The following is a 12774-nucleotide window of genomic DNA, read 5'->3' as shown; positions in this document are numbered from 1 at the left end:
GCCTCCCTCTGACTCTTTTCAGGGTGTTGCTGGGTCTCTGCTCTGTTTAGACTTAGCTGTTGGTGTCACCATTTGCCCATTTTTACGCATTTGTATTTGTGGCACCCTCAGGGCTTTGTTCACATTGGACTCAGTCCCCTGGTGGGGGCTGTTTGAAACTGAGGCAAGGAGTTTGGAACTCTACCCAGTCCTCTTAACTGGGGATTTGTTTGGAGGCAGTGCACCATTTGTTTGCACATGTAGGTGTATAATTTTAATGTGTGTATGGGGCCCTAATCTCTCTCTCTTCCTCCATCTTTTCTATTCCTCCCAGCTCCATCCCACTGACTACGTTGGAAACAAGCCATCAAGCCTAACCTCCCCTGGGCTTGAAACAGCTCTGGGTTGGAAACAAGCCTAACCTCCCCTGGGCCATAAACACCATTAGCTTCTTCCAGCTGGAAACAGCTAACCTTGACTGGTGACTTGTGGAAGTGGGAATGTTACAGCAGGTAGCTAGTCAGGGATAAGCAGGGAATGAGCAGGCCTCCCCATCCCCTACCAGGAATGTTGTTAGGCAACCATCCTATGATGGTCAGGTGGTTGTTAACTGTGTCTCTAAAATAATAATTAATCGCAGCCAGCACCAGGGAAAGGCAATCTCTCAATAAACAGAAACACCTAAAATTGGTGATGAGCAGCTTCCTGATAAGATCTCAGAAGCTGGGCGAGTGGGCTCAAGCATGTGCATTAAGAGGCAAAATGGAGGAGTTTAACTGGTATATGACCTCCTATGGACATTCGACTGGTAAGGGAAGAAAGCCTCAAGTGAGCCTGTGTGCAAATCCAGTAAACACACTGTAACTTGCTCCCCTCCCAAGTGCTAGCACACCACTGGGCATGCAGACAGCCCACCCCAAAGTCAGAATCAGGAGAGAAGGAACACAAGACCCCCAGAAGCATGCCAACATATAAAACCCCAAGTCACAAAGTTAAACCATCCTTCAAGTCACCTGCTTGGCCCTCTTTTGAGAGTACTTTCCTTCCTTTGGTTCCTGCTTTAAAGTTTTTTAATAAACTTTCATTCCTGCACTAAAACTTGCCTTGGTTTCTCCTTCTGCCTTATGTTTCCTTGGTCAAATTCTCTGTTTAAAAAATTTTTATAATTATTAAAAAAAAAATGGAGACGGAGTCTCCCTATATTGCCCAGGCTGGTCTTAAGCTCTTGGGCTCAAGGGATCCTCCTACCTTGGCCTCCCAAAGTGCTGGGACTACAGGCATAAGCCACCACACCTGGCCAGAATTCTTTCTTCTGAGGAGGTAAGAATTGTGGTTTCTGCAGACCCGTATGGATTCGCTGCCAGTAACAGAAGGGATTCATCCTACACTATATAGGTCTAGGGTGCTGAGGCTCTCCCTGACAGAAGATAAACAAGAATGATGGGGGTCTGCTGGTTGCACAGGTTTAGGCTGTGTCTGCTAGAAATTTTAAGGTCAAGGAACAAGGACAAGGACGAGCCTTAGCCTTTAAAAGACTTAATTTCTCTTGTGTAAAACAGAGATAATAACACCTATTTCTAAAGGTTATGTAGACCAGAGGTCAGCAAATGTTTTCCGTAAAGAATCAGATAGTGGGGGGGCGCGGTGGCTCAAGCCTGTAATCCCAGCACTTTGGGAGGCCGAGACGGGCGGATCACGAGGTCAGGAGTTCGAGACCATCCTGGCTAACACGGTGAAACCCCGTCTCTACTAAAAAATACAAAAAACTAGCCGGGCGAGGTGGCGGGCGCCTGTAGTCCCGGCTACTCGGGAGGCTGAGGCAGGAGAATGGCGTAAAAACCTGGGAGGCAGAGCTTGCAGTGAGCTGAGATCCGGCCACTGCACTCCAGCCTGGGCGACACAGCGAGACTCCGTCTCAAAAAAAAAAAAAAAAAAAAAAAAAAAAAAAAAGAATCAGATAGTAAATATTTTAGGTTTTGTGGTCCAGTCTCTGTTCTAACTACTCAACTCTGCACTGTAGCACGAAAGCAGGCATAGACGATATGCAAACAAATCTGACCTTTCGTATCAACAGAACAAAACAAAACTCTAATTCACTTACTATTATGCTTAGCCCTCAGTAGGAACTCAAGCAGTGTTAACTATGTCACAGAAAATGAGATAATTTGTTGCTGTCTATTTCTACTTTAGTTCTGTTCTTTACATTTCTATTTTTGTGAGACGGAGTTTCGTTCTTGTTGCCCAGGCTGGAGTAAAATGGTGCCATCTCGGCTAACTGCAACCTCCCACTCCTGGGTTCAAGTAGTTATCTCACCTCACCATCCTGAGTAGCTGGGACTACAGATGCCCACCACCACACCAGCTAATTTTTGTATTTTTAGTAGAGATGGGGTTTCACCATGTTGGCCAGACTGGTCTTGAACTCCTGATCTCAGGTGATCTGCCCACCTTGGCCTCCCAAAGTGCTGGGATTACAGGCGTGAGCCACCATGCCCGGCAGTTCTGTTCTTTATGATGCTACTATTGCATTTAGGCTAAAATATACACATATAGAACCTGAAATGATGGTGGGATAACATAAAGGGTACAACCCCTAGTGGACCACAGTGTTTTGAAAAAACATTGTCAGGGCCTCTGGTGGCTCTCTTAAGACTTCCCTTTATAACCAGTGTAAGCAAAAAGGGGGCCCAGCTAATGTTACTAAACTTTGTAAAGCGTTGTGTAGCCTTTGTAAATTGAAGATGATTTAATGACAAGAAATTGGTAGATGAAAAAATTACGCTTATGTCTAGCTCACTAACTGTTTGAATTCTTATACTCAATAGTCCAGTTGTCTATTATCCACACATTTCTGCATTACTTTAATCTTAATAATCTTTGTTTTTTTTTCTTTTTTTGAGAAGGAGTCTTGCTCTGTCGCCAGGCTGGAGTGCAGTGGCTGCAATCTTTGTCTAGGGGGTTCAAGCGATTCTCCTGCCTCAGCCTCCCAAGTAGCTGGGATTATAGGCATGCGCCACCACGCCCGTCTAATTTTTGTATTTTTAGTAGAGACAGGGTTTCACCATGTTGGCTAGAATGGTCTTGATCTCCTGACCTCATGATCCACTCGCCTCGGCCTCCCAAAGTGCTAGGATTACAGCATGAGCCACCACGCCCCGCTAATCTTAATATTCTTAACATTTATATTTAGATTCTAGAAAGTCTCAAATGTGCATTTAATATCTGTATTGTATTTCACTGTGTTTATGAAAAACATCTTTACTGGATATACAGATTGTTTCCAGTTTTTTGCTATAAAGATAAAACTGCAATAAATATCTTGCAAAGATTTGGGGCTTTTGGATTTCTTAGGATAAACTCTCAAGAATAGAATAAATCTTTATGGCTTTTATAATATATTGCCATAATGCTTTCTTACTAAAAGGTACGATTCAATTTGTATGCCCACTGATGTATGACTGTATCAGTATCAGCACTGCTTCTGTTAGCAATGGATATTTTAACTTACTTTTTTTTTTAAGATTCTGTAATTTAGAAAGTATACATATATAATTTACTTTACTTTCTTGAATTACTAACTAAAATGACTACTTCCCCAAGTGTTTATTAAGCCTTTTGAATTTCTTCTTTTTCACACTTTTCCTGTGATCTTGGTACTTTTTGTTATTCCAGTAACATTTGAATGACTTGTTCATATTACAGATACTAGCTTGGTTTTATTTGCTGTGAATTACTCCAGTCACTGAAATATTTACTTATTCTACTCTTCATATGACAAAAATTCTTTCATACATTCAAATCTTTTAATACTGTGCTACTATCATTTAATCCCTATTTTCAATTACTACACAGTATCTTTTATCACCTTTAAAAAAAAGTTTGCTTGGTAGTATATTAAACTTTATATATGTTTCGCCTAATTCTAGGTTTACTTTACTGTTTGGTTCTACAAACATTACCTTTGAACCGACTGAAGTGCAGACTCTAGAAACTAGTAAGAATGGCATATATCAGCACATTGTTTGCCATAAGACTATGATCACGTCTAGGGAGGCTACTGATCCTTCGCCTAAATATTAGTGATGAACACTACCATACATAAAAATGAAAGATATAAAAGTCAATACAGATAAGGAAAACAATGATTTTGTGCCTCTTACCAGTATTCTTTGATGCTGTAAAGGTGTTGTACTGAAAAAATCATCATGGTCATCTTTTGGCAACTGTTCCAGAAATTCCCTCATCTGTTGCTTCCTTTTAAGAGTTCCCACTTTGGCAGTTATCTTAATAGTTTGTTTCTGATCAGCATCACCTCGCTTGCCTGAAGAGTCAGCAAACCATTTTGATAAGGATTTGGTTATTTATAGTAACTGCTCTATAAAGTTAATAGCCTTTGCAAAATCTAAATTGTGCATTCATGTTAAAAAAAAAAAACAAAAAAACTCAGCCTTGGCCAGGCTCAGTGGCTCATCCCTGTAACCCCAGCACTTTGGGAGGCCAAGGCAGGAGGAATGCTTGAGCCCAGGAGTTCCAGACCTGCCTGGGCAATACAGTGAGACCCCATCTCTCTAAAAAAATATAGATAAAGAAAGGAAAAAGAGAATGAAAACTTAGCTTTTTATTTTACAAGTCTCCTATAGAACAAATGATTATTTCTACACTGGGATCTGGGATTTGTGCAATATGATTAGCCCATAGGATACTCATGAAGAAGCTAAGATTAGGCAGAGCCACCACGCCTGGCCAAAAAGATCTTTACATTGCAAGAATGATTGCCTCTACACTGCCTCTTGCTGAATGCCTAATTTATTGATTTTGCTAAAATATATAAACCTTATTGAATTATGATGGGGTACTGGGTTCTCACTAATGCTCATTATAGAAATTCTCTGGCATAATCAACCTTTTACTAGTACTCATGAACAGGAGTATGTAATCATGGGACTATGAAAACTGAGTATTTTCTGAGCTTTCTCATAAATTACTTGGGGATCTGACCCAAGTGCCTTTTAATTAAACCCTCAGAACAATAATTCAGATACTGAAATCTCTGGATCTAACTGCAGAATTCCTAAAACTCAAAGCACAAGGCTACTAAACTACTATTGATGGAAGTAGAGACCTAGGTAAGACTTAAAAATTAAACATGATTTCTGAAATTCTTTCTAGCTTTAATATTTTAAGAAAATACCTATTAATATTCATGGATAAATATAAAACATGTCTGATTTCAGTGATCAGAAATCAACACTAAGTACTACGAAAAAAACTATTTACTACAAAGTTTACCATTTTGGCCTTTGGAATTGGCTGGCTTTTTCTTAGTGACATGTTTCTGGGATCCTTTTCCTCTGGGATTTTCCATATATTTCCTCTGGCATTCTTCAGCAGATCGAGAACCTACAGCCGCAGCTACATCTGACCAGAAACCAGGTTTGTGCTTTGGAAGAGATGCAAAAGCACTATGGAAGATCAAAACCAATTAAAGAATAAGAAATTCAAACCAATGACAATAACCTCTTAAAAGCATACCACTGAATTAATGAGATTTACTGAGATGAAGGAATTGGTTTTATCGAAATCATTCTGGATAACAATTAAGAAAGATATTATTCCCTCCCCTCAATAACTTACTCTAGTGCTTAAAATATGAAGATGTAATTTTACCTATCTAGTAGATGTCTTCTAACTATTTTGATGTGTTTTATTAAGCCTGAAAAATGACCCTCAGCCTTTCAACATTTTTTTTTTCTAAGTCCAACTAATCGATGATACGGTTTTTTAGGAGACTCTGGCATGACCAAATTTTCTACACTGTTACCTTAAATCTTACTGGTGCTAAGTATATTGGACAATAAGCTCTTAGTTCTCTTATACAGTCTAGGTTATAAGCTATTAAAAAGTGTTATGCTTGCTTTCATTCTACTATACTTTGTAGAACTCAGTATTTTAGATAAATGCTCTCTTAATTAAGGAAAATGAAAACTGAAATACAGAAAACTATAAGGAAGTCCCTAATTTAACATTTGAGTTACATTCTACAAGTTCCTTTGTAAATGATTTAGAACCTGGTATACAAGTTACCACCCCCACTCTCCCCATAAAGATTTTATGCATTGTGGTTAGATTGACAATTTAGTCAGAAAACATCTATGTAACTCATCAATTACCATAAAAGTGATATTAACAATGTTATTTCAACTATACCACGTCTTTATTTTTAATCTGTTTCTTTGGCAAAATATTTTTATTTCTACTTGGGAAAATTTTTAATCAGCTCTCTGGGGTTAAACAGCTCTGATTTATAAAGTCTGATGATTTTCAAAGGGTAAATACTCCCATTGGGGTTGATGTCAAGCTACCAACATGTCACTGAATGTGGAGTTGATAAAACACGTGTGATAGCACACAATTATATAGTATTTCCGCCATACAAGAGAACATATGTAATAAAATGTAAAATAATTAGGAAGTAATGAGTTTTGAGCATTATCTTTGTTTTAAATAATTATAAGTTTATATAATTTAATTTTTAATGACTTTAACACTCAATTTTTAAAATTCCCCAGAATTTAACAATCAGCTCTTGTAAACAGCTACCAGTTGACCACAGCATACTATTTCATGCAGAAAAGAATACTTATGAGCATTAAATACTTGTTAATGAATTATTTTACATAATTAATCATTCCACAGGTATTCTAAAGTGAAAAACTAGAAGGACTTGGGAACTCAAGCTTCTCTATTTGTGTGTGTGGCTAATTTCTAAATCTATGACTGTCTAAAAGAACTATTTTATATAACACAAATAATAATGTATTTAATAAGAAACTAGTACTTAATACATCTCCTCTAGATTATTCCAGATAATTTAAAAAGACACACTTAAACATATCACACCATGTTTAAAACTTGTTTCATTATTAGCATAAAACCCCAAATCCTTAGTGTAATGCTGTATTGTTCCTTGCCCAACTCTCTAGTCTCATCTTGTACTGCTCTTTGGTCAACTTTCAGTATTCCAGTCATTCTGGCCTTTTTTATTTTTCTTTTCTTTTTTTTTTTTTTTTTTTTTTAAAGAGACAGGGTCTCGATCTGTTGCCCACACAGGAATGCCAGGCATTATCATAGCTCAATGTGGCCTCCAACTTCTGGGCTCAGGCGATCCCACTGACTCTGCCTCCTTAGTGGTTGGCACTACAGGCACAAACCCCACACCCATTCTTTCAGTATTTCTAAATGTGCCCTCTTTCTTTCTACTTTTGTGTATGCTATTCTAAGGTCCATTTGTCTTGAATCCTGGGTTTAAATAATTCTTATTTATTGATATAGTTTAAATATGTGCCCCTACCCAAGACTCATATTGAAATGTATCCCCAGTATTGGAAGTGGGGCCTAGGGGGAGGTGACTGGTTAATGGAGGTAGATTCCTCATGAATGATTTAGCACCATCCCTCTTGGTACCATTCTTCTGATAATGAGTTCTCGTGAAATCTGGTCATTTAAAAGTGTGTAGCACACTTTTCCAGAATGTCATATAAATAGAATCATATAGTATATAAGCCTTTGAGTTGGCTTCCTTCACTCAATATGCCTTTGAAATTCAACTAGGTTGTTGTATGTATCAATAGTTCTTCCTTTTTACTGCTTAGTAGTCCACTGAAAGAATGCACCATAATTTGTCTATGTATAAAGTACGACAGAAATCAGGGAGAGGGAGGAACTTGGTATAGCACCCTTTAAAGTTGTTTATGAACTCCTAGGCCCATCCTGCAAATTTTAATATATTTTCATTTTTGTTCAGTTAAGAATATCTGGCCGGGCTGGTGGCTCACACCTGTAATCCTAGCATTTTGGGAAGCCAAGGTGGGTGAATCACTTGAGGTCAAGTGTTCAGGACCAGCCTGGCCAACATGGTGAAACCTCACCTCCACTAAAAATACAAAAATTAGCTGGATATAGTGGCGCACGCCTGTAATCCCAGCTACTTGGGAGGCTGAGGCAGGAGAATTGCTTAAACCCAGGAGGCGGAGGTTGCAGTGAGCTGAGATCGCATCACTGCACTCCAGCCTGGGTGACAGAATGAGACTCCGTCTCCAAAAAGAAAAAAATAAAAAAAGAGAATATTTTCTACTTTGAGGCTTCTTCTTTGACCCACAGATTATTTAAATGTAAGTTATTTAATTTTAAACCACTTGGAAATTTTCCTTTTATTGATTTGTAGTTTAATTCAATTATTAGCAGAGAACATGCTTTGTATAATTTCAGCGATTTTAAATCTGTTAAGATGTTTTATGATCTGGTATATGTTCTATCTTGATGAATGATCAACCTATCCTTGGAAATAACCTATTCTTTTTCTTATTATTGGGTGGAATGTTCTGTAAATGTGAATCAGATACAAATGACTGATGGTGTTATTCAGTTCTCTACACTTGCTAATTTTCTGTCAGTTATATCGAATACGAAGAGAAAAGCAGTGTGGTTTCCTATAATTGTGGATTTAATTATCCTTGCAGTTTAGTCTGCTGCTTTGTCAGTTTTTAATTCACGTATTTTGAGGTTTTATTGTCAGGTGCATACACGCTTAGGAATTTTATGCCTTCCTGGTGACTGACCCTTCTATCATTTGTAATGTCTTTCTTTATTCCTGGTTATTTTCTTCCTACTAAAGTCTATTTTGACAGATATTAATACAACCACTCAAGCTTTGATTTGTGTTTAGATAGTATTTTTCTATCCTTTAAACTACCTATATCATTATATCTAAAGTGAGTTTCTTGTATACAGCATATAGTTAGATCATGTTTTTAAATTCATTCTGACAATCTGTCTTTTAATTGGTATGTTTAGACCATTTAATTTAATTAGGTTGGATTTAGGTCAATTATTTTATTATTTGTTTTCTGCTTGTTCTATGTAAAAAAAAAAAAAAAAATCCGCCATTTCTCTTCTTCCTTGCCTTCTTTTGGGCTATCTGATTTTCTGGTATTTTAATTTATGTTTGAATTTATTTCTTTGTATAGTTTTCTTTTAGAAGTTGCTCTAGGGATGACATTAAATATACTTAACTTGAACAGTCTACTTAGAATCAATATTTTACTGCTTCAAGTGAAATGTTACTATTTTTATTTTAGCAGATCATCAACCTGGTTGTATTCCAAGCTATATGTTGAGTCTACTATCGTCGTTTCAACGTCAGTTTCCTTTTTCAAAGCTCTGCAGTGCTGCTAGGATCTATCCTAGTGTGTGGGACACTGAGTAGCTAGCCTAGAAACTGCGTGTGGTCTACTGCTTAGTTCAGTTCTCAGTCTTTTAGATGCTCTTTAGGACCATGTCCACATATGTACAACTCCTGGGTGGCAGAGAAGTTCATAAACAACTTTATGGGGTTGCTTTTCCTAGTTCCTTTCTCTCCGTGATTTTCGGTACCCTGGAGTTTTCCTTGTCAGTTCTCTGGCCAGAAAGCTTGGGCTTCATTACTCTGCTCTGCTGTATGCTTCACACAACTGAATTTTTGTCTAATACCAAGCAACAGACAGCAGAAAGAGAACAGAAGCAACAGGTACTTGCCCCACTATTTTGAGACAACCATTCCTAATTGTAGAGGAGGTTCTCATCTCTCAGTTTTAGATATATCTCAGCCCCAGCTGATGCTGTGATTGTAGCCCCTGCAGGATTGCATGGAATTAAGAGAATAAGTCAAAAAAACAAACAAACAAACAAAAAACAAAAAAACTGGGGATTTCCTCCACTGTTTCTGAGTGTCAGAAGTCCCCCTTTCTGCTCCTCAACCCAGAACTGGAGAGCTCCTCTTTAAACCCTCCTTGTTACGCTTCAATGCCCACTTCTAGGTTTCTAGTATCCTCGAGTCTCACTTGTGGGGCATCAAACAAAATACTAGAAACTCACTGCTAATTTGGTGGTACTTAAAATTCCAATCTACAATCGACCTGCTATTATCTACTTTTCTAAGTCAACAAAAAGCTGCTCCATACATTCTGTCTAGGGTTTGGTTTTTTTTTTTTTGAGACGGAGTTTCACTCTTGTTGCCCAGGCTGGAGTGCAATGGCGCAATCTCGGCTCACTGCAACCTCTGCCTCCTGGGTTCAAGAGATTCTCCTGCCTCAGCCTCTGGAGTAGCTGGGATTACAGGCATGCACCCCATGCCCAGCTAATTTTTGTATTTTTAGTAGAGACAGGATTTCACCATGTGGGCCAGGCTGATCTTGAACTCCTGACCTCAGGTGATCCACCCATCTCAGCCTCCCAAAGTGCTGGCATTACAGGCGTGAGCTACCGCACCAGCCTCTGTCTAGGTTTTATAGCTGCAGAGAAGAAATAGAGGGGAGTGTACTTATTCCACCTTACTGGGAACTGGAATCTCTACAGTTCAGGCATTGTAAAATCTCCTGAGATGATCTGAATATACAGTAAAGGTTGAGAAGCTTTATTATAAGGAAATGATAAGGGATATAGCTGGAAAGGATAATCAAGCCTATAATACGGATTGCTCTCAATGAAAGGCAGAAGAATCTTTACACAATGTGAAGATTAGGAAGAATGCAATGCAAGTTTTTGATCAGAACCACAACAATGTATAAAGAATAACCTGGAGATGTATAAAAAAGGTTACAGAGGCAAAAAGAAGAAACTACAAATAAGACTACTTCCATAGTTCAGGCAAAAGGCGTCAAAGACCTAAAAGGGTAACGTCAAGAAAAGAAGGTGCAGATAGAATGACTCTGTGGAATAGCTTTTTGGCAACTAATTGAATTTTTAAAAAAATCAATAATGACAAAGAGTTTAAATGTAGTTGATGGAAAGAATTACATTTCCAGAAAAAGAAATGTTAGCAAAGTAGGCAAGCAGGGGAAAATAAGTTTGCTTTTGACATATTACGTCAGACCCATAGGTGAGGTTTATATAGTAATGCCCAGCAGACAAAGGGAAATACAAATCTAAATATAAGAATTCAGGGCCAGAGATACAGACTGGGGACTCATTGTACAAAAAAGAAAGAGTTTTGTGAGGACAAAAGATCACTGAGGGGGATACTATAGCAAGAAAGCAAACAAGAAAAATAATTTTGGGGAATAAGAAGGAAGATTGCCTTTTCTGCCTGAAATTAAGACAGAGAAGGAATATTTAGAAAATTTAAAAAGGAATAGTAGAGTTTCACAGAGATGCCCTAGGAAGAATGTTTCTAAAGGCAGATATGAATTGAATTATAATTGTTCTAAGTCTGGGGAGTACACAAGGCAGTAGAACACTAGATGTGGTCTAGTTCTGTGTTCTTCTTGCCTTTATCAATCACATCTTCCTTTCTTTTCACTAGATCACTTCCATCATCATACCATCATACTCTGGCAACAGCCATCTTACAAACAAATAAGCAAGTAAGCAACCAAACATCTTCCTTTATCTTCACATTCTCTTCTATTATCTCTGTGGTTCTCATTTCCCATCATTGCCAAATTTCTTGTGTTGTCTACACCTAGGCTGTCTCTTTACCCTTCTATTCACTTTTAACCACTCAACTGTGATTTGGTTTCCAATACTACTAGACCACTGAAACTTAAATCTATGTAGCCATATCCAATTCTTAACATACCTGATTTATCAGCAGCAATAGGCACAACAAATCACTCCCACACTTTTGAAAGACTCTCACTATTGGTCTCTGCAATATGACTTAGTCCTGGGTTCTTCCCCCTTACTGGCCTACTCCTCTCCCTCCTTTAAATACTTCTCTCAGAGCTCAGGACTATGCCCTTCTTCTCTTCACACCATCTCCTTATGTTTTCTCATCAGTTCAATCTACTGGATTCAAATACCATCTTTATGCTTACCAAAGTTATATTGTAGCCTAGATCTCACTGAAACCTGCCTCTTAAAAGACAATCCACATAGAACTGTCTAAAAAGAAACTCAATTGCCAATCTCAACTTATTCTTTCCTCAAATATTTGCCACACCACCATCTACCAAGTTATTTAGGTCAGGTGACACATAATTGATAGGATTTGTATTTGATATTGTACAAATATTGCTAGATTTAATCCAATTTTCTCCATTTTTTCAGTTCCCATATCAGTGCAGACAACAATGGACTACTCCAACAACCCCACAATTAATGCCTTGTCTACTTCCCCAAAGGCATCTTCTCAAACTATATGCCATGCTTAAATGTCTTTTTATTACACCTAAAAACAAAACTCCTAATCATGACCCAGAAGGTTATGCCCAATATAGTCACAGCCGCTCTGCTCACACCTCAAGCCATTCCCCTACAACTCATTATGCTCTAATAACAGTAGTCTTATTTTAGTTCCTCCCATATCAACATATTCCTAGCATTAGGACCTGTGTTTAGGTTGTCTCTGTTCCTGGAATGCTGTTTCTCTAGTTCTTTATGTGGTTGACATCATTTCATCCTTTGATCTCCATTTAAGTGGCATCAACCAAAAGAGAGCTTTCCTGATCAATTTCGTTTGTTTCTTTCACAGAATGTATCACAATTAATTTTTTTTATTTACTGGCTTACTTTTGTATTATCTGTCTTTCCTACTAAATTGCTCCTTGAGGAAAATAACCTTGTCTATTTTATTTCTGTATCTCCAAACATTCCAAACTACGTAGCATATAGGAGGCACCCAAATAAGTAAATGTTTAATGAAGGAATGAAAGAGCAGGTTCTTAACTGAGCTTTTCTTGAATTTCTGTTCTAAATATAAAACCTTGGAAAAAAATCATCAATTTGAAACTCTATTTTATTCCCTATAAAGGCAAAAGA

At 37.9% G+C, this 12774-nt stretch overlaps 1 protein-coding gene across 3 annotated transcripts in view; it reads right to left on the bottom strand.

Moving 5' to 3' along the window:
* The window catches only part of LOC105481891 (MIS18 binding protein 1), a 54711-nt gene that overhangs the window by 9188 nt on the left and 32749 nt on the right, over positions 1 to 12774 (bottom strand). For all 3 annotated transcript variants that reach the window (XM_011741674.3, XM_011741675.3, XM_071100227.1), the window contains exons 12-13: positions 5269 to 5441; positions 4140 to 4300 (exon numbers count right to left, since the gene is read on the bottom strand). In XM_011741674.3, the coding sequence (XP_011739976.2) occupies positions 4140 to 4300; positions 5269 to 5441 (334 nt within the window). The remainder of the gene's footprint in view (positions 1 to 4139; positions 4301 to 5268; positions 5442 to 12774) is intronic.

The sequence above is a fragment of the Macaca nemestrina genome, chromosome 7 (genome assembly GCF_043159975.1).
Source record: "Macaca nemestrina isolate mMacNem1 chromosome 7, mMacNem.hap1, whole genome shotgun sequence".
NCBI lineage: Eukaryota > Metazoa > Chordata > Mammalia > Primates > Cercopithecidae > Macaca > Macaca nemestrina.
This window is presented reverse-complemented; position numbering and strand designations above follow the sequence as displayed.